General features: G+C 40.1%; 2 protein-coding genes across 3 annotated transcripts in view; both read right to left on the bottom strand.

The window, feature by feature from the left end:
- Window positions 1-2,113, bottom strand: part of NUP133 (nucleoporin 133) — a 34,719-nt gene extending 32,606 nt beyond the window's left edge. For both annotated transcript variants that reach the window (XM_051783511.1, XM_051783512.1), the window contains exon 1: window positions 183-2,113. In XM_051783511.1, coding sequence (XP_051639471.1) covers window positions 183-541 — 359 coding nt within the window. In that variant the 5' untranslated portion in view covers window positions 542-2,113. The remainder of the gene's footprint in view (window positions 1-182) is intronic.
- A 228-nt stretch (window positions 2,114-2,341) lies between these two features.
- On the bottom strand, window positions 2,342-25,974 carry ABCB10 (ATP binding cassette subfamily B member 10). The gene is made up of 13 exons (XM_051783514.1): window positions 25,533-25,974; window positions 17,387-17,587; window positions 16,829-17,031; window positions 15,054-15,188; window positions 13,367-13,513; window positions 12,466-12,601; window positions 10,109-10,204; window positions 7,577-7,786; window positions 7,242-7,321; window positions 5,320-5,500; window positions 5,037-5,080; window positions 3,548-3,582; window positions 2,342-2,968 (listed from the first exon to the last, which is right to left on the bottom strand). Exons 1-13 carry the CDS (start codon window positions 25,957-25,959, stop codon window positions 2,677-2,679), a joined length of 2,187 nt encoding a protein of 728 aa, XP_051639474.1. The 5' UTR covers window positions 25,960-25,974; the 3' UTR covers window positions 2,342-2,676.
- Window positions 25,975-27,859: the final 1,885 nt, after the last annotated feature.

Genomic DNA, 27,859 nt, shown 5'->3' with positions numbered 1-27,859 from the left:
ACACACTATTGGAAAGAGATTTATGGGTAACCACGAATACAGATTATCTCAGAGTACATTCCCCCCAAAAAACCAAAACCCAAAAATGGTAAACCCGCCTTCGCGAAACAGCAGCGTTGCAACCTCCAGTGCCTCGAGCATCCAGCCCCGGGGCAGGGTGTGCCAGGCGGGGCAGGACTCACCGTGCCGAGAGGGAGCCGCTCCTCCGCGCCGCCGGCGAGAACAGCACCGGGGAGGCGGCGGCCGCCACGACGGGCATGTTCTTCCTGCCGCCCGGCCGGGACAGAGGGCTGGGGGCGGCGCTGCCCAGGGTCCTGCGGGCTGACCCACCGGGGGTCCGCGGCGAGGCGGGAGCCGACGGGAACATGGCTGGGGATGCGGGAGTGGCGCCGAGCCCGCACTCCCGCCCGGCGCCGGCTGAGCGCGTCACCGCGGGGCGGGGCGGGAGGGACGAGCGGAGCGGGAAGCGCTGGGAGGAGCCGAGCGCGGCCCCTGCCGGGGAGCGATGGAAATCCCGCAGCACCCGTCGGGCTGCTCCCATGGGATACCTGTCCCGGATTCCCAAGGCTGGGTTTAGGTGCCGTGTCTCACTGAACTCACACGGTTAGCTGGCACTAACCAGGTGGAGCATGCAAAGGTGGTATGTTTCACATCTGTGGTAAATAACAATCACGCACTACAACTATTCAATGGTATAGAAATAAGATTTTAGCATTCAAGGGGAACTAAATTTTCCTCACTGAAAGAAAATACTTAACGGCATTGGCTTGTATGAAAAAGAGCTTTCAGAAGGTAGGTAGGTACCATCCACTTGGGGAAGAAGTTGAGTTGCATGTATAGTGTCAATAAAACTAATTAGTTAACAATAAAATTAACCAAAAATAGCACATTCAAAAATTTCCTATAATTTTCCAAAAACATGTTCTTTGATTAAAGAGTCAGGTCTGTTAGGTTTTCTGTGTGGGACGTGGTCCAATATGACAGAACCCAAAATGCAGAGCAGATAAACTTGAGATGGTTAATGTGGCACGACTGAAATATGAGGTACCTGTCAATTTAAGTGCTTTGCCTTTTTAATTAAAGCCATCTCCTTTTGCTTTGATTTTATGGGAAAAGCAAAATATGAAGATCTAGTGGAGCTTCACTATACTATTACATGAATGTAGGATCTTTCTGTATAGCCTTCTCTATACAGATGATGCTAAATCATCATGCTTCTGTCACTTCATTGAGAAAAACAAACCAAATCAGGAACTGCACACATAAACAAGCATACAGGGAAAAACCTGAATAAAATTCAAGCTGACATCCACACTTCCCAATATCAATGAATAGTGACATTCAAATTATTTTAAAAACCCTTCATCTGTTGTCACTAAAATATTTAAGGCAATGTAGCTTGAACAGTCATTTTTTGCTGATTGACTCCTGTCTACACATAGCTACACTTAATCAGGTAATTACTCGGCTTCTTTCTGTTGTCCCAACCCTGTGTTAATATCTCCATCTTCAGGAGGGAGGATACAACTCAACATTTAAATCTCATTTTCAACAAAGAAATAGTTTATGCTGATAAGGGTTAGAGACTTAACTGGTGGATTTTAAAATCACCTTGTGGGGTTTTGCATCTTCAGGGATTATACTGAAAGAGATTCTTAAATTAGAATCATAAAGCCAAATGAATCACTGCCAAATGTATCCTCCTGCAGTTATTTAAATTAATGTAATCCTCCTATTTTAACAGTTGTCCTTGAGAAGGTAGTTTACTAGTTGTTCTTTAAAAAGTAGTCAGGCAAAACTCATGATTTCTATGACTGAAAATTAAATTAAGTATACAAAACTGACATATGCCTTAAAAAAGGACAAAAACATACATTTGTAAGGGCATCTTTTGGATGTCTTCTTAGAAAGTAAGTGAAACTAAAGAAATGGGAAAATAGAGAAGGGAAGAAAATGCATACCAAATTTTAGATTTTTCTATGCTGACTTCATTTACTAATATATTTTCTTTGTCTTTATGTAAAGTCAGGTTTTTTGTTTGGTTGTCTTTTTTTGTTGGGTTTGGTTTTTTAAAGAACTTTCCTCCAACTCATGCTTTCATACTCTCTAAAATGTGTTTTTGTATGTAATTCTTTACAGTAACTGTAGAGGGGGATGATAATCAAGTTCAGAACACATAAGCACATTTCAGAACAAATGGTAACTGGAAGGACAGTGCAGTGGAAGTCAGACAGAACTTACAGAGCCCATTAGTGTCATGCATTTTTGAATTCCAGCATTGTAAGACTACTGACAAGCACAAAATACAAAAGTTCCTTGAAAAGAGAGAGATAATAATATGAAAATTATAGTATTTCTCATTTAATTATCTTTAAAATACTGAACTTACTTGAGAATGGAGCACATAATCATACAGTGCAGTATAGCAAATAAGATTCTAAATGTTCTCAGTGTAACACAAAGCAGAAAAATCTATACACTGAAATCATCTCAATGTGATAAACATTTTTAAAAGTTGCAATAATTATTAAAAAGCTTTCAATAAAAAGTTTAAACACATTTAAGTTTCAAAAGAATATTTTGTACATTTTGGAAAAATATAACATTTACTTTACATAACTGAAACATAAGTTATAGTCTTTGTAGTTTGTAAGCTTCCATTATTCATACATCTTCTCATACATTTTCTTTTAATATATTCTTTTCTCTGGATTGTAAATCTAATGCAAAAGTATCACTGTTCTGAAGAAAAGCTTGTTTCTGCATTAGTTTCCTGAAAAGTCCATTTGGATTTGCAAGTAGTTCCTCATGTTTTCCACATTCAAGAATTTTACCCTGGCCAAGGACTGCAACAAAATCGGCATTTTGAATAGTAGACAGACGATGAGCAATAATTAGGACTGTCCTCCCTTCCATCAGGCGGTCCAGAGCTTCTTGCACTAGATATTCATTTTCAGCATCCAAAGCACTAGTAAGAAATGGGGTGGGGACATGACAGAGGAGGATATTTGTTATTTTAAGACAGGTTAGTTTTGTCTGCATTAGGCTTATTTTACCAAAATTGCAAACCCTCTCTATTGCTAGTGAAGATGAACTACTGGAACTGCAGGGAAGTTTTGTGAATTTTCTTAGTGTTCACATCCAAGTTATAGGCATTACAATTCTCACATTCAAAAATAAGCATGGAGAAATAACACTAAATTGATTCAGTGGGAAAAAAACCAGTTGTACTGCAGAATAATTATATCTCTTTTACACTAAGATCTAAATTTAAATTAAAGATACAAAAAAGCTTTAAGGAGAGTTTCAAAATCAAGTTACATATTACAAATTTACCAGCTATCCCTTACACTTTGCATAAACAGCTTTCATCATAGGTCTCCTAATCAAGTCACACATTCTAGAAGGCACATTCTTTTTTTTGGGTAGAGAAAAGTAAGGGGGCTAGAGAGTTTGTGCAAGGGCATGCAGAGAAAGAAAGAAGGGGTCCCAAATCTGAATTTTACAGGTACATAATTTCTAAGTTTCTATTTCTTTTCTTTCTTACCTTGTTGCTTCATCTAACAGAAGAATTTTAGGATTCTGAAGAAGAAAGTAAAATTGGTTATAATAATTAAACAAGATATGAATATTTATATCATAAAGAACAGGATTCATATAGCTTAAAATTCCAAGTAAGAGTACTTGCTTCATCAAAAGAATTGAAAGCATTACTTTTAAGAAATCTAAATGCTAAGACGACAAATCAGAAACAACACTCTTTCAACTTCAAATTTTCCAATAGAATACTATTCCTAGGTAACTATTTGAAAGATACAAACTAAAGGCGTGAGATGATTTTTAATGCATACTTGGCAGCACTGTGGTCAAAAGTTCAGTTTCCTTTCACAGAGGCTCAGCTACACTCTGCTTGCAGTCAGCCTGATATATAAAACTGGTAACAAAAAGTTAACAAAACCCTACCAACAAGCAGTATTTCACCCACAGATAAAATACGTAGTAGTTATGAACTAGCATTTAAGAACTCTTCCCAAATAAGTGATTTTTAAAAAAAAAAAAAAAAACCAAACTGCCAGCACTCAAATCCCTTAGATGAATTCACTTCTGAATTACAGTACATAACCCAAACTTCCCTAATAAACTTGAGAGTAAAAGCTTTATACTTTATCTGGGAGAAAAGGAACTCTACTGCACCCCCAACTACCCCAGTATATCCACTACTCATTTATTTTTACAGCCTTTTTTTCCCCATGAAATAAAGTCTCTAATCCCATGAACTGTATAAAATGCATGACCTGAAATACAGTCAGCTTTTCAACATTTGTGGTAAAAGAGAACTGGTATAATGAAATTCTTATTAATCTATTAGAACTGGGCATGCTAGGATGATATGGAGACCTGTGTGGCGTAGCATGAATGTAAACTGAGTTCAGCAAGGATCAAAACTTCCAGTTGAGCATCAGCACCAAACTGCCTCCCTGCAAGCTCCCTGTCCTTCTCATCCTCAGAAGCCTCTCAAATTTGTGCAGCACAGAGCCTGCCCTAAAGCTAGATCTATATCAATCTTTGAAGAAAAAAAGTGTTACAACATTGTGCCTGAAATATTATCTTGTCCCAAATCCAGGCCACTTCCCCTCACAGCTAAGACAAGGCATCTAAAGTACAAGTAAACTGCCACCCAGAGAAATTAACCCATGAATGACAGAGATCTGAACACAGAAGCATCATATTCGAGTTTACTAGTACCACATTCTTAAAGCCTTCCTTCATCCTTATAAAAGTGAGCCATTATACAGTGATTGAACATCAGTCTTGGCAAGAACTATCAAAACACATGACTGAAAGATAGGAAGAAGCACTGAAGTAAGTTGTCTTTAGTTAAGCCACTCAGCCCTTTCCAATTTCATTAATAAAAAAGATACAATTTTCTTTTTAAAAATATTTTTCTATGTCTCCCATTGAAAGACCTCCTCTTTTTTAATGCTTCCTGCCTCTCCCCAAAAAGTAGTTAAATAGTTGTTTGGGTGCTGGCTTACCTTGAGCAAAGCTCGAGCAATTGCAATTCGTTGCTTCTGTCCACCTAGGGGAAAAGATCCGTTCATTGAAATAGGAAAACATACATAAGAAATTTTAACTGAATACTGGGCTCAGCAGAATTAGGCCCATGTACTTTAGGGGGGGAATGGAAATGAAGGGGGGATTCTTTTAACACTCATGGCAGGTTATGACTTGGAGAAAAAAGTGGTAACAAAAAATAATAGAATTTTTACTTCACGTTATAGCATCAAGATTTTTAAAATAAGCAACATAAAGACACACCTGAAAGCAAAATGCCTTTTTCTCCAACTACAGTGTCAAACCCTTTTGGAAAACCTCTGATAAAACTAGCAGCATTAGCTATTTCAGCAACTTTCTGAATCTCCTCTGCAGTCACAGTGGAAGGATCCTCTGCACCATAGGCAATATTTTCAGCAATAGAACAGGAGAAGAGAATTGGTTCCTGAAAAATTCAAACACAGAACTAATATGGTAGATCTGTAACTATATACACGTATTGTCTGTATCTCAAATAACATAAATCCCACTTACAAGAACTCACAATATTCATACAAAGAATATGTAAGCTAGAGTTATATGAATTAAAAACAAATAAAAAAACCCCTTTCATAACATCAACATGAGCAGTGAAAACCAATTAAAAAGTAAGTTGCTTTTTTAACTGACAAAACAACTCTCAATTCCTAATATTTTAGAAAGAGTTTAGAAAGAGTCATACATTCATTCAAACATTAGAAAACCTTCCTTTTGTACTTTGCTACATATCATCATCATGGGAGGGATGGAGCACCTCTTCTGTGAGGAAAGGCTGAGAGAGTTGGGGATGTTCAGCCTGGAGAAGAGAAGGCTCCAAGGAGACCAGATTGTGGCGTTTCAGTACCTAAAGGGGGGGGCTATGAGAAAGATCGGGACAGACTTTTTAGGAGGGCCTGTTGTGATAGGACAAGGGGTAATGGTTTTAAACTAAAGGAGGGTTGGTTTGGATTAGACATAAGGAAGATGCTTTTTACAGTGGGGATGGTAAAACACTGGAATAGGTTGCCCAGAGAGGTGGTTGATGCCCCATCCCTGGAAACATTCAAGGTCAGGCTGGATGGGGCTCTGAGCAACCTGATCCAGTGGAAGGTGTCCCTGCTCAGTGTAGGAGGGTTGGATTAGATGACATTTAGAGGTCCGTTCCAACACAAACTGTTCTATGACTGGCATCAATGATGATTCTTCTCTGAATCTCTACACAGATTTGATGGTATTTTGTGCATTTAATTAATATTAAAGCTTGCAACAAAGAACTGTGAGATAGGACAAGTGATGTACATTGGGAAAACATCTGAAACAAGGTAAGTCTGAATAGAGACTTACATAGTATGAATACCAGTATGAATCTCCTACTGGTAGTTCAAATGGAATATATTAAGTCAAAAAGAAATGTGCTAATGTGCAAACGGGAAAATAGTATTTGCACAAAAGCTTTTGGTGGCGTTATTACATAAAGAAGTTGTTTTGAAATGCAACAAATATCCAGATACCCATATGCATTTAAACAGAACATCAGCCTAACAGTTAATTGCACTGTGAAGCATCTGGGGAGACAAGGGAATGAATATTTTAATTGGTCAAGTAGTTTATTTTTAAGACACCACTGAACATCTCTCTGTACTTCCAGAATTTGGAGGTTGTTTGGGAGGTGGCACTGTAAGAGTACGTGCCAACCATGCTGCATTTTCATGCTTTCCTCATGGAATTGTGTTTTCTTGGAAATAACACAGAACATAGAAGGTCAGTTTTTTGAAATGGTTGTGTAAAATATGGTTGTGTAACTTCCATTCATATGAAAGGCAATTAAGTGTTAAGCTTTGTGTTACTTTCTTCAACAAATTATAGCAAACATCATGATGGTCATACCCATACAATTTATAGCAATATACTTTCCAGTCTCCATGTGCACTTTTCTCCTGAGCTAACATTTGAATCTCTATGATTATGTAAAAACAGACTACAGAATAATGGGACTAGCTTTAAATATTCTTTTTAGAACAAAGCATGTGCAACAGCAGTTATGGTGAGATGGAGGGATTTCACTGGGAAGCAATATTATACAGTTTTAGACAGAAGAAAAGTGAAGTAAAGCTAGCTGATCACACAAAATTATTTCATCCACTTGGAATTTTTTATTTCTTCCTTACCTGACTTACTGTTCCAATCTTTGTCCTGAACCACAGTGGATTTAACTGGCGGATATCAAAGCCATCAACGGTGATAGTACCTTAAATTAAGAAACAGTAAAGTGAAGTGTGTTTGACACATTTTGAAAAGAGACAAAGAACAGTTGACAATGATGACCTGTGAAGAATCAAATACTGTACTGGTGGATCAATACAGCTACACAGGCACCACCACAGGGAAACCATACACCCCAAGGGGAAACATGGGCCTCAAGCACAGGAACCCCAACTGTTTAAGGTGTATTTGACATGCAAGGCATTAATTGTCACAAATGAGAGCAACACACAAAACATACCTGAGATAGGATCATACAGCCGCAGCAGAAGGGATACAATAGTTGATTTCCCTGTACCACTTGGGCCAACCAGAGCCATAACAGAGCCAGCTGGAATGGAAAGGCTAAAATCTTTGAAAATTGATGTTTCTGGACGTGTTGGATAGGCAAACTCAACATCTTTAAATTCCAAAGCACCTCTGAATGTGTCTTTGCCTAAAGTGATTCCCTCTATATGACAAAGAATAAAATACAGAACGTGAACAGAAAAACAATTAGCTCAGCTCTCCTAGAACTTGCTTTACAGACACTTAATAGAAATATCTACCTCCACATTCAATCTATGAGTAGCTGCAAGCCACAATTCAGGACCACAGGGGTTATATTTCAGCTATGAGTGAATCAGTGTGGTACACTACTTGTACCTGAATGCAATTTCAGGTTGCTCACCACCACTGAAGCTGTAGGCTACCTACAGCAAGAGGGAGAATTTGCATCTTGCAATACCTAACAACTAACAACGATAACCTCTCCTAGAATTATCTGAATTTTTAAACATATTATAAACAATTTAAACTTTGTCAATTAGGAGCAATTAAATAAATGGCATTGGTGAAGGCCAAAGTCCTGTTACCATAGAACACAAAAAGATAAACGTTGCAAATCACTTGCTGCCCTTTCATCAAGCCACAAAACTCACCTGAAACACTCTCCTCTTTGATTAAGAGCAGTTTCTTCTCCACTACCTCTTAACTGGGTAGCTTTTAAGCAGAGGCTGTCACTGGAATAAAGTGCTGCTAGGTTTGTTGCACTAACAGCCTTTTTTTTAGTTTTATTTTTTCTCTTAAGTGGAAAGTACATTTAATAAATTCAGGACAACAGTGTATTCAAATGCCAGTCAGAGGCCTGACTCTTAGGCTACAGGTCACTGAAATAAAAATTTCAGTTTGTGAAATACTGTAACAATCCACCATGAATGAACAAGACTGCCAAAGTTAAATAAAACCAGCTTCTTTCTGGAGCACACCATTTGATTGAAACAATTATCTTAAAAGAATATAATTACTAAAAGAAGCTTATAAATAGGTAAGACAAAGACACAGTTTCTCCAAGCTCTGTTAAATCCCAGTGATACATATCCATACACAGCAAACTAATTGAACAGTGGTGCTGCAATCCCGAAGGACTGAGTTGCACTGACGAAGTTCCTACCAGTTTTGTGAAAACTGGCAGACTAGAGCAACACCAGAATCATGTTTGCTCATGCTAGAGACATGCAACTCAAACCCCTTAATTCTTTTCAGATGCAGCACACAAGTAACCCCCAACTAACCAGGGCACATGGTAGCACATGCCCATGTTTGGTTAAACAGTAACTGTGGATAGGAACACAGACACCCACCAGCAGCAATCAAGATTTCACTAGTTCCGCTGTTTCTAGAGCAGATAATTTATTTTGCTTTTTTCCCCCCCAGATTCCCATTTCTTCTCCAAGTTTTCATTTTAATGGTAGTATCATTGAAATGGCAAGGGCAAGAGCATACAATTCCAGATTCCTTCCTTGACTTTAACCTATGGACATACACACTGTAACTCTATTGTTTACACAATGATTTGTAAACCTCCTTTTGGGAAAAGAAATGTATTTGCTAAATCCTGTGCTAGCAGCATAATCCTTATTATTACCACAGTAACAAGTAGTTGCTTATCTTAAGTCTCATTTCCAGTTATTGCACAGTCTATTCCGGGGCCTGAAACACTGAAATCTACCGCAATATAGGAAGTCTGCTACCACAACTCTTTCCTCTATATATTACTGTAGAAATATCTAAAAGCCATATACTTGCTTCATGTTTGGATTCTAGATGCAGGAAAAAGAGACATTATAATTTGTTGCTAAGATATTTGTTGTCACCAGCAACAGCCAGTGTTCTGTGAAAACAAGACATTGCCCCTCGAAGTAAGGGAGAAATGTGGGTAGTACTACTGTGAGGAAGGAGGTGCATAACATTCCAAAAGCAACGCCTGCTGTAGCTGCACATCCACATTCTCCCAAGAAGCAGGATTCCCATATCAGCCTTCCTCCTTTCCTTCCTTTTATTCCCCAATCATGCCTTCATTCCTATGGCAGAAGAACTTGAAAATTCAGTTTGGTAGATGTCGCTGAAACACCTCAAACTGTCTGTGTTTGCAATTTAGGTTTCAAATCAACACGTTTCACTAAGGATCTGTTTTTGCTGGATCAGTATGAAACGTTTAAGCTTGAAATACTCTTAATGAAAACCACCTGGTTTCGAAAGCTTCTCTTTTCAGATTGGTCATTTCTTAGCCATTAGAGATGAGCACAGTAAGCCTTTCAGTGGAAATATGAGACACGGCCATCTCAGAGCTCCTCCTTCCTCTCTTTTTGCTTCCTTCCAGTCTTTTCACTCTACAGCTGATCCAAGGGGAAGTGGTGATGACTAACTTTAAGTATTGTGCACCCCCTTCTGAAGTACTCCTGACCCATAAGAGAAAAATCAACCTATGAAGAGTAACAAACCAAGAACCCACCATCAAATGGAAGTTGGGGCTTCCTTTCAATAAGTTCCCAAAGACGTCCACCAGCACCTAGTCCTTTCATTAGCTCAGAATAAAAGGAACTTAGACCTAAACAAAAAACAGTACAGTATTATGCATCCATATGGAATGGAAGACATAGGAGAGATAAAATTATCATTATACTTTTCATCAGCAGCATTGAAGGATCAGATGTGTAGGGGACCTTTTATTCCAACAGACTGTCAAATATGTTGATTTAAATCTCATTTGAGAGCTACCAATAACCCTCATTCACCATTCTTATTTATATCTGTAAAACAAATAATTCTGAAGAAAATGTTAATACACTTAGCATCATGTGTATGTTCTTTTTCAGTCATCTGTCAGGAGGAACAGCATCAGCTTTGGGAAATAGCTTTGCATCCAACCAGCCATATGTTCTAAATCATGCAGTAGAATGGAGCATTCTGAATACCCTTCTTTGTCAGACAGGTTTATGCTACTACAGGGGAGCCTCACTGAGTCAGCCACAGAGGAGAGACGGCATGAAACTGCAGGCTGAACTGGCACTTGAGAAGCTTTGCGGAGAATGGACAATGGAAAAGAAAAAGTCTCCCACATCAGTATGCTTCGAACATTACTGGAGAAAGCAAAAGCTAAGGACAAGGCCTGCATATAGTACTGGGTCCCAGCTCTTAGCAGCTGTGTGAATCATCTTGGAGGTAGCTTGGGTGAAGGGCTTTCCAGCTGAAATAAACACAGAAAACTGACGTAGAACTAAAAATGGAGTAAGGTATAAATATAAAATGTCCTATTTCTTTATTTTTTGTCTGTCTCTCAAAACAAAAAGGCACCAATTTCAAAATCTCTGAATTACAACAGAATAAACATACTTACACCTTAGAATGCTTACAGTGTTGAGAGTGATTTCAGCAGGGCAAAAAACCCAGAGTATATTAGAACAGATTTACTGGTTTATGCTTGCAGAGCAACAAGTCCAGCTCAAGGTCACAAGTCCATAAGTGTAGGCAGGGCATTTCATCATGCTGCTGCTGAGGACTATCTGAAAGCTTGCAACACAAGGCACTAGCCATGGTGACAAGTTGTCTGCTTGGGAAAAAGAGCCAAAGCATCTATGTCCTAGAACAGCAGGGAAGGCGTAAGCCTCACAGGGTGCCTTGAAACTCAAGCACTGAGGTTTGCAAATTCACAACCACTCATGGAGTTGCATGAACCCCTATATGTATTAATGGTGACATATACTGAGCAGACTTAGCACTTGGAAGATTTATATGCCTTGTAGGCACCAAGAAAGGCAGGCCTTTTGTGGCAAGACACCTGTGCTTCAGAGTCCCCATGAGAATGAGCTCTGTGCAGATCTACATTCTCCATAATCTTTAGCAGAATTTATAAAGATGTTTTTATAGGAAATAAAAGTTAATTCAATGTCATTTTTAGCAGTGCTTCTAACCTTCATTTATTTAACATTAGTTTGTTCCATGTTTTTAAAGTGCTGGGTATCTGTCCATGTACCAAACTTGGATGAGCTAAGCAGAGAAGAAACGGCTTGGGTAGCTGGAATGGGTGCCACTGGAATTTTTATATACAAGGAAGCAGGTTTTGTACATTTTGCCCTCAGGTGCATCTATGATATCAGGCTTAGTCTTAGAAAAGAAGAGCACAGGCAAGCTCCATCGCCCTCCCTGTCTATCAGAAGTAACAGGCTCATTTTAAAGAACACTCCAATAAGTTGTCAAACTTCAAAGCCCTTTATCTTCATTTTTGCCTGTATGCAGCCATGAAGACAGCTTTGTCAAAAAGATGAACAGCTTGTTTCTGGGCCAGTAGATTACAGAGTGTGAGCTTCAAGGAGGTGTCAGTCAGTAAGGAAAACCAGAAGGTTAGCACCAGAGTGCAGTGTTCTGCTGGCACTTTGTTTACTCTTCCAGTTCAGGACACTGTATACTGAATTACAGCTAAATTTTATGTGCCTTTCTAAATAAAGTATGTTTAACGCAGACCCACATATTTTGTAAAAAATATAATACAAGTATTACTTCTTTACACAATATGTAATTTATCTTAATTCAGAGCTAAACAAAATTAAAGTAATATGTCTCTGTCACATGCACACATTGAAAAAAATAATCTCTGTATTCTTTTTGGAAAACAGAAGGTTTACATTAAGATTAAGTGAAAAAATATTATTTTCATTAACTCTTCAGAAAAAAAGAAAGCATGATTTCCTGGGAAGATCATGTGGAAGAGACCTCTTAAGAAAGCCAGATCTTTTAAGAGCTTCTTCCCTACTGCCCCCATACTGACTGTAATGCTTTCAAGTGAAGAAAATCTAATTTCCCGTTCCATACCTCCAATGCTTATTCCAACCCAGAAAGCATACATTAGGAAAGATGAGAGTTCACCAACTGTCATGTAGGCATTGCCCATTAGTAATCCTCCTTTGTATAAGACTGAGAGGACAATTAAATTTCCAGAAAGACCAGTCTAAGGAAAAAGAGAAAAAGGCATATTTTGTCACATACATTTTAAATTTCATTCTCTAAAACGTTGTTTCAGAATTTTCCTTTTAATAAAAAGAACTGTCATACTATAGGTATCTAGGCTTTTGGAGGACTGAGTTAAATTCAACAATTCTAAAGCAAACCCAGCCAACAGCCAGCCAGACATCCATTGGCACTGCACTGTGCTATCCAAAAAGTGGTTAAAAAGCAAGCAACTCTGTTTTTTAATTCCCAAGATGGAAAGGAATGTCAGACATTATTCTGAATCACCAGTAAAGAAGAAGAGTTGATTGTCTGCACTTATGTTACAGTTTTGAAATACAATTAAGCAATTAAGTTATGAAAAAAAGCAGTCCAACCCTCCCTGTCCTCCCTCCCACACCTGCACAGTCCCGAGCTTTCTATGCATTGAAGCTCATCTCATCAGGGAGTCAAACCTGTAAAGTGGGTGGGGGAAGGTTTCCACAGGTTTACTTCCTTGAATAAGAGGTGTAGCCTCAGATAAGTAGTCCCCACTAAGGGTATGGGGCAGAAATAGATGCTTAAAGTAACTTTATCATACCACTGTATCTTGAGATGCAGTTTCACAGCAATTTAGACTGATTTAAGTCCAGTCTTCCCACAGTTTTATTCAGGTTCAAATTATTTTCAACCATTTATTTGCAGATTTTGAAGTATCCTCATGAATTTTAAAATAATTGGCACTTGGCATAACATGGTTGGCTTCCTTTAATTAAAATATACTTACTGCTCCAAAGAATCCTGCCCGAACTAGTGCCTCTTTTTTAGCCAGTTGTAGCACATAATCAACTTTATTTGTATACTTCTCCATTTCAGCCACTTCTTGCCCAAAAGCTCGAACTGTTCTTATGTTTCCAATACGCTCTTCAGCTAACTACATTAAAGCAAAGAATAAAACAAATACACAGAGACACACAATTTGAAATGTTCATACTACAGAACATATCAAAGTTAAATCAATATCACTACACTAATCTCCATATCTTGGGATACCATAGAAAAATTTCTCATGCCTTCTTCTCCACACCCCATTCCCCTTTTTTAAACTGCCCAGGCAGTTTAAAAAGAACTGCAGGATTGTCTTAAATGCCAGCAGAGGCAGAAAAATATAAAAGCAGGGTTAAAAAATTTCCCTATGGGAGAAATTACTACTCACAATAATTTGCAATAATGACGTGGGGAGGGGAAAAATAAAGAATATTAATATTCTATTCTATACTAAAGCATGTAAAACAGCCTACAGTTATTTCTTAAAACAATTCCACTCATTTGATCAAAGCAACGCTGGGAATTAATTTAGCCCATCTACTAATGTCTCAGTTCAGCATTTTATTTTAACTTCTAAACAGCAAAGTAGTAATTCTAAAATACATCTATTGTAATCAATTAGACTATGTTGTGACACTTGGATGGTCTTATAAAAACCAAGGCCCTTTTTTGTATGTAAAACTACAATATAAAAAAAAATAATTCTCCTTCTTCCATCACCCACTCAACCTCATAATTTGAATTGCTCATTGCTTGTCCCACACATGGTTTACAAAGGCATGAGCTTCCTTTCAACACTGTATGAGGAAGACAAACAGAAGACAAACAATTTGACTTCTGCACAGTCAAATTGCAGAAGTCCTACAAAGGACATTCCAAGTTCATATCAGCTGACAACTGTGGCTATTTTAACTAGATCTTTCCTAATTATATTTCTATGCTTTTTCATGATGGATGTTCACGCTCAGCCTTTGACGGAAAGGTCACTATCACTACTGTTCTCTGGTAGTGCTTCGGAATATTTCAGTGGTAAGCAAACACAATGAAGGGCCCTCTGCAGCAGCCTCTTCAGAAACAACAGATCCGTCTACTTTCCTCCCAGATATCTGGGTATGTGCTGAGATGCCCAGAAAAGTTTAAGAAATGTCAAGCCTCGTAAACATTAAAGAGATGACAATAAGGTCATACGTCAGGGATGCACTCCAGAGAAGGATTTGCTAGCAAAGCAAGCATGCATCTAGGATGCTTCTGATGGCTTCAAACTCATAACTGTAATCCAATAAAAGTGTTTCTCAAACCCAGATACCAAATTACACAGAACTCAATAGGCTTAATAGAGCATTTTTTTATGCTCTCACAAAGCTAAAGTCTACCCTCCTCACCCTTTCCTACATTTCCAATTACCAAGGCCTAGTACTTCCATATGATATTGTTATGGACAATGAAAGGGTGGTTGTTTTTGAGATCTATGAATAAGTGTTACTGATATTTATCTTTCATATTCAGGTGCAAAACCACAGGCTCAGCACGGCTTAGGGCAACGAACAGTACAATTATCTTCAGAAGATCTATAACTTCAGAGATATTAACCTAAATATACTAGAGCAACTTTGAAATTAACTAGAAAGCATCTGTTAAAAGATTACCTGTGTTGCTTCTGCAAGAGAATCTTGGGTAATTTTTGTAAGTTTTCGCAAGTATCTTCCATAAATCACAGCCAGGACAGCCAAGGGTGGCACAACACTCAGAACAAATGCAGCAAGGCTAGGAGACACAAAAAACTAGAAGACAAAGGTATGTGTCAGGGGTTAGTAATCAGATTAAAAATAATCACTGGAGTACTGAAGTGCAACTTCCCTTGCTAGAGTTTTCTAAAACTAGTAGCATTGTAATTTAGTGCTGCCATGGTTTCATTTGTTTTATTTTTTCCAGGCAAAACATCCATTCCTCCACAGCATTTGGGAAGTATCCCATGGTTAGAACAAAGGATTATAAGCAAAGTGGTCTGGATTTCATTTCTAGCTTTCTTACTGGTCCACTGTGTGGTCTTAGTCAAGTTTGTTAACTTGCCAGTAAACAGGCCTACCAGGAAATCTCTTGCTTATGCTGAAGGACATAAGCTAATATACAGTTTATAAAGTGCTTTCACAACTTTTAAATAGATTGTGTAATACAGAAAGTTTGAGTAGAGAAATATCATACACTACTTCTGTGTAACTGAGGAACAGATGGAGTCAGCGGTACTCCCTAGCACCCACAAATGGGTGGAACAATGTATTTACTGCTGCAAACCTTATCACTTGTAACGATCATCATTAAAGCTCCTAAAGAGTTTTTCTTCATATGATCTACTCAAATTAGATCTAACATGTTTTAATTTCATCTTGCTTTCTGTACTGAAAACAAAAATCTCCAGAAAAATTCAAAATTGACATAATTGATGGGTTTTATAATTATTTCATAATAATGTCTTCTTTCTGGGCAAGCTTTTATAGTCCACCTCTTAGCACTATATCATTGCAGTATTTCGGAGCAGAATGTCTTATATAAAGTTATTTTGTTTAACCTTAGACTCTCTTTGCTTATACAAATACAGAAAGTCATAATTCTTATCAGTGGCAAAATATTAAGGCTTTAAAGTTTCATAGTGGAAACTCTTAACAGTTTCTAACAATGTCAATATTGGAAGCTTATTTTTACAAGGAGGCTTTTTGCTATCTGTTTTTAAATCCAAGTAGACAGCAGAAACTACTCCACCTTCATTAAAGATAATTGCAACCAATGCATCTTTTCTCAGATAAGCATAAAAATACTAATGCCACAAAAAACATCAAGAGAAGTCAGATTTTTATGTGAACCAACTGACCACCAAGGAATGCACTAATGCACTTCACTGAAGCCTTCGTTAGCACACTTCCTTCATAAATATATTCCTTACTGACAGACTAAGGCAGAAAGTCTAATACTTGTAAAAATCCTCAGCACTGATTTGATATGCAGTGCTGCCTTTGCTCACCTAGGCTTTAACTAGAATCAACCAACTTTAATGACTTTTTCATCAGGCTCTTCACACCTTATTTTACTTACAACCATGGGAATGTCATCACTGATTTTAATACCTCCAGTAAAAATGCAATTAAGCTATTTGCCTACTACACTTTGCTTGATAACTTTGGGCATCAACAGCAGTTAATTTCAGTCCTTCATCCTCCAAATTCTGCTTGTGAGTAAACATCAACTGGCTACAGGCACATCATCTACTGCAATAATCTATGCATCTATTCTAGATAATCAGTGAAATACACCCATGTCCAAGAACACACAACTGTTCCAGGACTGACTCGCACTCATACGTTACCTAACAGCACTGAAACCAATGTGAAACCACAAGAAGTGCCAAGCAGGGAACAGACCACCATACCATCATTGCAACCCCAACAGATGCTTGTGCTCCTGCTCTGAGCCCATCTGAAAGGTTTTCGGTCACTGAACGGCCCAAGAGGGCTGTATCTGAAGATAAGCGGTTTATCAGCTCTCCTGTTCTGGTCTTGTCAAAGAAAGCCGTTTCTTGCTTCAGAATAGAGGAGAACATGGTTGCTCTCAAACGGTTCACAATTCTTTGTCCTGTCAGAAACAGAAGTCAGTCAAGCATGTCACACAAGACTTTACACACACAATATAAACAATAACAATATAAAAATCACAGGATTGCACAGGAATGAACAAGTCACATTACAGGGTTTTAATATACTAGAAAAGAGTAATCCTTAAGATGTCACGTAACAGTAACTAAAAATGAAAAATTATTCCAGCATACTTATCCTTACACTATTAGTTTACTTTTTACCTGGTAAAAAAAAGCTACTGATTCCAATAGGACCTCTCAGGCAGTGCCAAGAATTTATTTAAGATCATTGGATATCATGACTCTGTAAAAGACATAATGACTCTCAGTACTACTTTTTGCTTCTGTTTTTACCTGCAGTCTGCATGAGGTAGACACGAGTAGCATTAGCAGCACCACCACATAAAAAGATTCCACTCAGCAAGGCACACAGGTTGGTCAGGCTGTCAGTGAAATCCTCACTGGGATTTGTATAAATAATGTCAATAACTTTGCCCATGAAGAAAGGGGCTGACATGGTTATGACACTGGAAACTGCCAGAAAGCCAACAGCAGCTGCAAATCAACAAGGAAAAGGAAAATTATTCTGAACTTGCAAGATCATTAATAGTACAAATGAAATAATTTCTCACTTCAAATTTCTATTAAGCTTGTAAGTGCCAATTGAAATAACCGCTAATCTTTTAGGCCTAGTTCTGAATAAGGTGTTTTAAGTCCCTGTATAAATTAATTTAGGCAAGGTACATTTTAAGAGCCTGAAAGCCTCTGTATACAATCACAGTCCTGGAATTGCTTTTCTTGTCTAACCTTCCACATGACCATCCAACAAGGTTAACCTTTCATAGATGTCATCCTTAAAGAGCATTAACAGTTGCCAAATTCTACAAACAAGCCTTCAAATCCTGTTTGGTTTGAGTTTTATTATTCATGCTTGTTACTCTACAAAAGCTTTCAGTTGTCTGTTTCTGAGATAACAATGGACTGAAGTAAAGATCTGATCTGAGCATCATATAAACCATGCAATTTATTGAGGAAAAAAAAAAAGGACAAAAACCCATTTAATTTCTCTTGACTGACAACATTAATTTTGTTTTACTCTTTACTACTGTTGGTCTAAAAGAAAAATAGTATAAGCTTTCATTAGAAGTACATTTGCCGATGAGCAGAGCTCTTGAATTCTAGTTGCAGCATCATCCATGGAACAACCTGTGTAACTGTTTGAAAGTGTATCACAGAGAATGAAAGTCACACTGGACCAAGACTTGGCCTTTTGAACTTTAATCTGCAATGAAATTTCTTGAGCCAAGAACGCAGTTTAATTCTAAAAAGGCAAGCCAAGCTTGGAAGGCTGAGAGCTAGGAAAAACCCACATCTTAATTGAAAACTGAACAAACTTGATATGAAAACCACTGAACCACAACAAACAATGACATTTATACACCATAATTTTCCAACAGCCAACCCCGTACTTAAAGCAACCATTCATAGGATTCCTACAAAAATACTAGCAGATAATGCCTTTGAAGGCAAAAACACACTGTGCTGAAAGTCCTGAAGCTGCCTGAATTTTAGTTCTGTTCTACTAAGCTTCTTGTATCACCTTCTACGATGAAGACAGCAGCAGCCTCTCAGCAGCACACTGCTGTAAGCAATATTTCTAACACCTGACGCAGATGGTTTGATGCCTCTTACCACCTCCACAACACAAGTGGAAAGCTTTGTTTCAGTTTTTACTTGAAGTGTAAATACAGCTGTACATTTATAAGGGAGAATTCAGGGTACAAAAATTGCATATCTTTCATCACCTCAAGCAAACGTTTCTCTGCACTTTCACTGCAGTGCCCCAGAGCTCCACACACTGCCCAAACAAGCTTTATCCCTGCCATTGCATCTAACCTGCAGCCTGTGGTTCTTATTCAAGATTTATTAGCTATATTTCCCTTGGTTCACATTCAGGCCAGCAAGCATATGAAAGATACAGGACTAGGATCTTTAACTTGAAGCTATAGAAACTGTAAGAAGTCATAGTAGAAAGTGAAAAACTTCCTGCTGCAAACTTATGTGATCCATGCCATAGGGACATCTCATAAGCATATTTGCTAGCTAAAACTTCATGAGTGACCTTATTAACAGGCTGGCTAGTGTACTCAAGCTGTGAAACAGCAGGGAAAAATCCAACAAAAGCCAGGTCATTTCCCGTCAGGAAAATCTGGTTGCTCTGCAAGGCAGCTGGAGATGAACAAAAGCATTGATTATAAACACAGTGCTGCATGGCAGCTCAGTCTCCATTAACCCAAGCAGTTTCTCAGTTATGGATGGAACAGGACATATGAACTGCAGATATAAATATTCCCAGAGGGAAGAGGACTGTATGGCTAAAACCCCCATATGCTTCTGTGTAATGGTACAGCCTTTCTGGCTTGGATTTACCTTCAGCTCTTATTCATTCAAACTAGCATGGGTTTCACTGTAATTACTTCCAACAGCCTTAACTGAATGAAAAGCAAATGCTAGTACCTAAAACAAACTGAAGACTACAGAAAAACTTAAGCAATACACCTGTATTTATTAATTTAATTAGAAATCACATGCAAAATAAGATTCCCTAATTAAAACTATTGCATTGATTATACCAGCAGAACAACTAGAAAATTGCACAGATATCAAGTGGTTGCTTTTGTTTGTTTGTTTTAAAATGCTGCCTAATTCAAGAAATAGGAATGAGCAAAAATGTTTTATCTCCTCATTCAAAGAAGAGCTGTCATTGTGATAACTGGCTAAAGGGAGGAGTACAAGGTGTTCAGTGACCAGATATGGAGACACTTCAGTGATGCTGAAATTTGTTACTGACAGAAAAAAAGGCCAGAGTAAACTTTGTAGTGTTAGTTTCCCATAGCTTATTCTGTTACCCAGAAAACTGTGTCAAACAAAATAGTGTATTTTGGAAGTTTTAATTTTTACAGTAAATCTCTTTTTGTAGGCTATGAGATGGCAATAAAGAAAATGTGAGGCAGATCTGTGGAACGTATGAAACCAGGACATCGAAGTGGCAACAGAAGCAACGACAAGGCAAGCTGGCTGCAGCAGCTGAGCAGCCCTCTTAGAAATGTTAGGCAAACACTTTGCTTGTCTACTTCGACAGAGATCTAGATTGCAGCAAAACCTGACAACTTTACCACTGTTAAGATCAATATGCTCTCTGTTAAGGCTAACGTGGACTTGCTTCTTGACAGCAGATCTGTAACTTCATTCAAGGACAAGGAACTGGTCACCAACTGATAAACCAGGATGTTTACAAGCAATAACTAGGCAGAGCTATCAGAAACTTCTCTTCAGAATATGCACTAAGTGACATAAACCATTTCTACATGCAAGAATACCAACAGCAGAGTGAACGTTTCTAATTTTGCTTCTTACCAGAGCACCCTGCTCACAAAGCCAAAAAGCCTGTTGGGGGATGGGCTGTTTTAAAGACAAATACATAAAGATTTGACCTCAGATGAATTAAGATCATTCAAGCCAATCAGGGATGAAAGACAGAAAAATGAGGTAATGATACTTGGCAGTGCACAGTAACCCAGCAACAGGGCACAGTAGCTAGTTTTTACTATTCAGTAAGCTATAAATGTTACTCCTGAAATCTTTTAAGTATTGTATTAGTTTTATTTAAAGAGCAGTGCTGGCAGGTCAGAAACAAGCTTTGGATCTGGGAGAAGTGTCCTTCTACCAGGAACCATGAAAATCTATCCTTTACTAGTTATCTGTGCAGTTTTATTTAATACATGGGGATTTTTTTAGCTTAACACTGACTGGCTTTCCACAAGGGCATTTGGAGTGATGAATAAAATCTACCACATTATCAGGTGCATAAACAAAGATCAGGCTCTTCAGTTCTTCTTTCATGGGAAAAAGAAGCACTGGTAAATTTTGTATTTACTGGTCGAGTGAAGTCCATTTCCTTTTAGTGAATCCTGGTCCAATGAATTTGTACCACTTTTTTTACTGTGCATTTCACATTAAAGCATTTAACTGGTTCATTTTTATCTCATGTAGAAGATAGTCTTTATGTCAGATCAATCTAGCTATTATTCCTTCTATCTTCACAATTCACACAAATAACGTAGCAAAAACATTTCCCAAATAAATTAATCTCTAAGCACCTAACTGATTACATTGGTCAGGAGCTACTGTTTCTGCAATGTCTTAGCTAAGTAGCTTCATTAATGGTTCACCACCAGTTTCAAATAAGAAACTGTTAACGAATAGCCAGAGAAAAGCACACTTTCTGTGATGAAGCTACAAGGCTGTTTGGACATTTTGTGAGTGTCACACCAAACACTGACAAAATACGATGAAAAACAAGGGTGGGAAACAACCACAAAAAAACCATGCAGCCTACATTTTTTGGCACACTGCAAATGAGAAGACAATCAGTAAGTTAACCCTGCATATACATAAATAGGAATTTTAAAACCACAAGAATTGGCCTCAGAAAAATCAAGTGATGGTTGAGTTACTTTAAGACAAGCAGAATCACTTTACACTAACTAATACTGTAACAAAAAACAGTGGCCAGGTAAATTTTGGCCAGAAATTTCCCAGCTACTGGGTGACAGCACAGAAATAGCAAGATTTAGAAGACTAGGGTTCAACTGAGGTCCCAAAGAGATGGGCATTCTAGTGCCTGTAAGGCTCCCTTCTGCTCCCACTAGCTTCCTTGCCATTATGTACATTACAGAATTCATTTGACTCACTGTCAAGGATGGACCGGGTTTTTCAGAAAGATGCCCCTTGCCTGACTTCTAATTAATTTTTAAATGGTGTCGGGGGGAAACCATACCCTTAACAGTGCGTGAGTAGCCTCCTGATGTTCAAATTCATGCTACAATGCTTGGAAGAGCAACAGTTTCAACACGAAACCATTAAGTGTTACTACAAAATAAACACATGTTCTCTCTCCAATTTAATTTCCTAAAATAACCGAAGTTTTCCAAGATACTCCTACTCAAGTATTGATCTAAGAAACGTCAGCTTGTACAAATAACCAAAAGCATGATTTTCTAGTAGCGCTGCTCACAGATGATGTGTTCTACATTTCACTCTGCATCCTGTACAAAAACATTCGAGTTGCTCACTACCCCAATCAACCTCAATCAAATGAATTACTAAAATAGTTTCTGAACTACATTACAAGGAATACACCTAAAAAAATCATGTAGTCTTAAGTACAACTTTTTTTTTTTAAAATTGACTTTTCCAAGAATTGTTTTCAAGGACATTTATTCCTTGAATCTACAACAATCCAGTATTTCTCAATGAAGGACAAGAAAATGGAACACCTGGCATAATTTTAAAGCACAGAAGAATCCAATTTATGAATAAGGCGGTGTTCTTCTGATTTAATGGCAAATTTTAATCCATAGGAAAGCAGCTATTACAAATTTGCCCAAAATTTATTACCAAATAAAACTTATGAAATACCATTTCTTGAACATCTCTAGAGAATATCTCTGTACAAAACAAACCTTCCTGCTCAGTGTATAAGAATTTTTATACAGGGAAAGGGCACACTTTGCTATGGGATTAAAAATTTTAGATTTTCTTATGCTTACTTAAAATTCAATAGAGCTATTGTTTCCTTTGAGTGTGGTTTGGATAAAATGAAACAGACAGATTCTCACAGGGAGAAACAAGGAGGCAGGAGGAAATAAAGGGGATCATTTTGTAAAGGCATTTTTGTGGTCTCACACACACAGCAGGATTTAATAATTTCAACAATGGCCCTGTCCTCTTCCCCAGGAACTGAATTTAACTGAAGATGCAGGTTTACCTGACTGCACCACATCAGCCAAAGAATTCCTGCGATTTCTTCTCTCCTTTGATAAACCCAGGAGGGATTACAGGATTTACAAACTCCAAATTCCACTACACAAAACTGTGGTCACTGACAGGGTGAATTCCCACCATAGTGTTTAGTCCTCTTTTTACCACTTTTAACTAGGAACAACAAAATTTAACACACGTCCCATTTAAAATATATTCGCAGCTCTACCCTGCTCTAGAAGTAACTGGATATGGAACACATTACACTGATATTTATTTTCCTCTTATTTTTTTTTGAACTGTATGACATTTGTTACATCCATTTTCATTCCTAAGAGCCTCCAGAGGGTCAGAAGCTCCTTCTGCGAGGAGAGCATTGCAAGAGGTGTTGAGTGCCAGCGCACTAGAACTCCGGGCCAGAGCACACCACTTCTTCCTGAGCCAGGGGATGGTGAAGAGGCTCTGCACAGAGCAAGATGCAACTATCTCCTTTGGTGCCAGTCACAACAGGAGCAGGTCACCTTTGTCTCTGTACCTGCACCTCATCAGCTGACACCATTTCCCCAGCACACCATGACGGGTGAAACCAGTCCTGCTCAAATTCCTTATAAATCTCCCTCTGCTTCCACTGTCTTCCACTGTCCTCACTGCCACTACTTTACCTTCTGTGACCGTGAATTTCAATGCACAACTGAAAGGAGAAGACTATGTCCTGCCATGTAGAATTACAGAAAATACATACAGCACTCCAAGGTGGTAATGCTACACCCCTGTGTTACCGACCACTGGTTCTATAAACTGCAAAAAACCTGGAAGAGCTCAACCTTCCTGTAGAACAAAACAGCACCTGAAGAGATCACACAGCATTTGCTGTGTAAGCCTCTGAAGAGATCACACAGCATTTGCTTACTGGTTATGGGTACTTGAAGAGGAAATAAAGTGTTTTATCCTTGGTTCATTGTTTCATACAGCGAAACCATTAACCTTCCTCTTTCTTTGAATGCAGGAAAAACAGAGATACTGAGCTTTTAAGGACTACTTTCTCAGTACAAAGTTGCAAGAGGAAAAAATGCAGCATATTTTAACATATATTAGATAAAATGGGGTAGATGCAATTTCCTACAACCACCTACAATGCATTTTGTCCATATTTGTTATTCCTGCACTCCACAATGACCCGAAGTATTTTCCTTGTTTGCTTTTCCATCCTCCCACTTAATTACAACTTAACAACAAAAGTCTTCTTTAAAGTAGGGCATCAGTAAATAAGAATTTTACATAAATTCCCTCCTCTCCCAGAACCAAGACCAACAGAACATCGAAAAGCAGTTGTCACATTTGCATATTTTTTCCATCCACATGACTCGATAGCATCATGTTGTTGTGTTGGTTTTGTTTAAACTTTAATTCATGCCATTTTCTTATCTCAAAAGACAAAGCTGCATGTAGCTGATTTTTAGGAACTGTGATAGTTGATTTACTTTGATAAAACCATCAGCAGACTGCACAGATTAAAGCCTCTTTGCTCTATTTCAAAACATAATTACAAACAAGTATACCGTACCCTGCCTGTGACAAACAAGCTGACAGCAAGTGCCCAGTTAAAGGAACTAAATTAAATTCTCAGTTAGGAGCCTTGGGTCCTAAAAGCCACCCTTCAAATAACTGATTTATTTACTTAACTAAATCGAAATGAGAAAACCACAGAAGATCATTGCAAAATCAGCAGGTAGTCTAAACTTCATAAAAATTCATTTGGATCCAAATTATTTTGGCTATGTAGTACCAACATGTAATGAAACTGTGTAAATATCCCCTGTGAATAAACCTTGTGCAAAGTATTTTGCATCTCACAAACCATCTCTTTATATAAGTCTATCTCGCCTCTCTTCTCTCAAACACCATTAACCCATTCCATAGGAACTACCCAAGTTTCTGCAAAGGACTACAGGCCTCACACAGCCATGATAGTGCACATGCTGTCCACCAAAAAAGATTACTTAAAAAAACCAAACCACATAATAATTTAATATTGTTTCCTTACTATCAGCTATTATCCTATCAACCCCACAAGAAGCAATGTTAAGAAAAGTTCATTTCTACTCTTTGTTCATAATATCAGTGCTAAGGGTGCAATTTACACGACCACTGTGTTTGACTTCACCGTATAGTCACTAAAAATAAATAGCTTTCAGAACACCTTACAAAAGCTTTAAACAAAAAAATTATTGGGAAACAGAATTTTAATTAATTTTTTAAAAAAAGTTCGGATTCCCATTTTTACTTGACTCCAGAGAGTGTTGGGCCCGAATTTATTGCAGGCTGATTGTGAAGCCAATGCTGAACACGCACAGAGGCATTAAACAAACGGAACCGAGTTCTGTAACTTCCAAAAGTTTTTACTTTCCCTTCAAAAACCAACAGATCAAGAGATGGCAAGGGGAGGAGGCGGGGAGAAGGCATGTCTTTAGCTTTTCACAGGTACGGAACGCTCGCTCGGAGGTTCCACGCTGTGCTCGGATGCCGGTTCGCGAGGGACACACGACCTTCCCTTCGCCCCGGCGGCGGCCGCTCGGGGGGCGCACCCTGCCGCGCTCCCCGGCCCCGGCAGCCCCTCCGGGCGGGGCGCCCGCCGCCCCCTCCCGCTCGGACCGAGCCCCGGGGCGGCCCCCGGTACCTGTCAGTCTCCAGCGCTCGGGGTGCGCCAGGGCCAGCAGCCTCCGAGCCTCGAAGCGCGGCGGGGGGCCCGGAGCCCTCCCCGGCGGCTCCGTGCCCGCCGCGGTGCTCAGCGAGCGCGCTGGGACGGGCAGGAGGAGGCGGCGGCAGGACGGGGAGCCCAGCGGCAGCAGCAGCGGCGGCGGGACCGCCCCGCACCTGCCGAGCGGCCGCGGCGGGACGCGGAGCGCGGCGGCCCCGGCGGCCGCCCGAGCCCAGGGGGGCGGCGCCGCCCGCCGCAGCAGCGGCAGCAGCCAGGGCAGGCGCGGCGCGTAGCCCGCCATGCGGCCGGCGCGACACCCGAGCTGCTGCTGCCGCCGGTCCCCGCAGCCCGGGTCTGCGGCGGGAGGAGGAGGAGGAGGCGCCTGCGAGCCACCGCCGCCGCCCATGGGCCGGCGGCCGGGCACCCGCGGCCGCCCGGGCCCGGCCCGGCCTGCGGCACGCTGATAAGACTGCGGCTGCCGGCCTCCTCCCGGCCTCCCCGGCCAGCGCCCTCTGCCGCCGCCCGGCCTGGGGAAGGGAACGCGGCCTGCTGAAATGGCGCCCGAGGAGACTGAGAGGGGATCTCATTAATGCATATAAATATCTCAAAGGCGGGTGCCAAGAGGATGGTGCCAGGCTCTTTTCGGTGGTGCCCAGCGACAGGGCGAGCAGCAGTGGCCATAAACTAAAACACAAGAAGTTCCACCTCAACATAAGGAAGAACTTTACATTGAGGGTGGCGGAGCACTGGAACAGGCTGCCCAGGGAGGTCGTGGAGTCGCCTTGTCTGGAGGGAGAGGGAGCCCACCTGGAAGCGTTTCTGTGTCACCTGCTCTGGGTAACCCTGCCTTGGCAGGGGGCTTGGACTAAGATGATCTCCAGCGGTCCCATTTAACCCTAACAAGTCTGGGATTCTGTGAGCCTGGCCTGCCCAGCGCCGGCAGACTCCCGCCTCGGGCGGGACCGGGGCCTGAGGCAGCCGGGATAAAGAGGGAGGGACTCCGCCCCTTCCCCGGTTCCTCCGTCCCAGATCCGCTAGGGTCACGCCAGGGAAGACCATCTCAGACTAGCCCCCCGTGTCCACAGCGCATCCTGCCTGTCCATGGTTTTGGTCGTGGTCTGAACAAGGGAAAACCTCCAGCCACTGGAGAGCTGTCTTTCAGGGACACCAGATGCCCGACCCCGTGCTCAGGCTGGTGGCTGCGGGATCTGTGCCCATGTTCGGGCTAGAGCCTACAGGATTACAATGAGTAATGGGTAAAAACTGAAAGAGGGGAAATTTAGGTTAGATATTAGTAAGAAATTCTTTACTGTGAGAGGGGTGAAGTACTGCAACAGGTTGCCCAGAGAAGTTCTGCCTGTCCCATCCCTGGAAGTGTTTAAGGCTAGTTTGGATGGAGCACTGAACAACCTGATATAGTAGAAGGTGTCCCTGCCCATGGCAGGGGGCGTTTGGAAAGAGATGATCTTTAAGGTCCCTTCCAACCCTTAACAATCTATGATTCTATGATCCATATGAACAGCTTTTCATTGTTACTATTTTCTTCACATATTACTTCTTGGGGTATGAGCCATTTTCCAAACAATCTGCTGCCCCTAACCCTGATTTAAGAAAAGGAAATGGAGCCACAGCTTTTCTGAGGCCACACAGTACTGGGAGCCAGAGCATGGAACTGACCCCACTGACCTGTTTCCCCCACTGGAGTGCTCAGTATAGGGATACCTACACTTCAATTTTAAATTTTTGGGTCAAGCTTCTCTGTGAATTAGTTAAAATCAGTTTGTGAGATTTAGTTTGCCAGAATGGTTTGAACAACCGTGCTTTAAAGACTGTAAATGAATAAACTTGTATTAAAAGATCACAAGAAAACCTGAACAGCCTTTTGCTACTGCAAATCATATAGCCAAATTCCCAGCATTTAGGGAAATTGAGGGGTTAGCACACCCAGTGAGCATGCTGAGGGATGGAGGCTCATCCTGGGAAAACCACTAGAGCCCTTTCCCTTGATATTTGAGTGAATTAGCATAAACCTTCCTCAAAGCCCTCAGGTGATGCGGGAATGTTTGGAGACAGCACAGCAACCTCACCCTGGTGCCTGGGTTTCCTCCTTTCCCACAGGAAGCCTCCTTGCCCTCTCCAATGCCGCCCTTGGGCACTGCAGGAGGATATGATATATATACCATATACTTAATCACAGAATCGGTCAGGTTGGAAGGGACCACAGTGGGCCATCTAGTCCAACCTCCCTGTAGGGTCATCCTAGAGCACATGGCACAGGATTGCATCCAGATGGTTCATGAATATCT

This window comes from Manacus candei, unplaced genomic scaffold (assembly GCF_025592945.1).
Source record: "Manacus candei isolate 608988 ecotype Guabito, Panama unplaced genomic scaffold, ASM2559294v1 h1tg000017l, whole genome shotgun sequence".
Classification (NCBI taxonomy): domain Eukaryota; kingdom Metazoa; phylum Chordata; class Aves; order Passeriformes; family Pipridae; genus Manacus; species Manacus candei.
The sequence above is the reverse complement of the archived record's forward strand: the minus strand, read 5'-3'. Positions and strand labels throughout refer to the sequence as shown.

What these genes read in the sequence shown, in the direction of transcription:
- ABCB10 (XM_051783514.1), bottom strand. Translation starts at nt 25,959, where the DNA reads ATGGGCGGCGGCGGTGGCTCGCAGGCGCCTCCTCCTCCTCCTCCCGCC. An exon ending in CTCTTGCAGAAGCAACACAG is followed by an intron (nt 13,514 to 15,053) that starts GTAATCTTTTAA and finishes GCTTTAATGTAG; the next exon opens with TTAGCTGAAGAGCGTATTGG. An exon ending in GGTTGGAATAAGCATTGGAG is followed by an intron (nt 10,205 to 12,465) that starts GTATGGAACGGG and finishes TTTTTTGTTTAG; the next exon opens with GTCTAAGTTCCTTTTATTCT.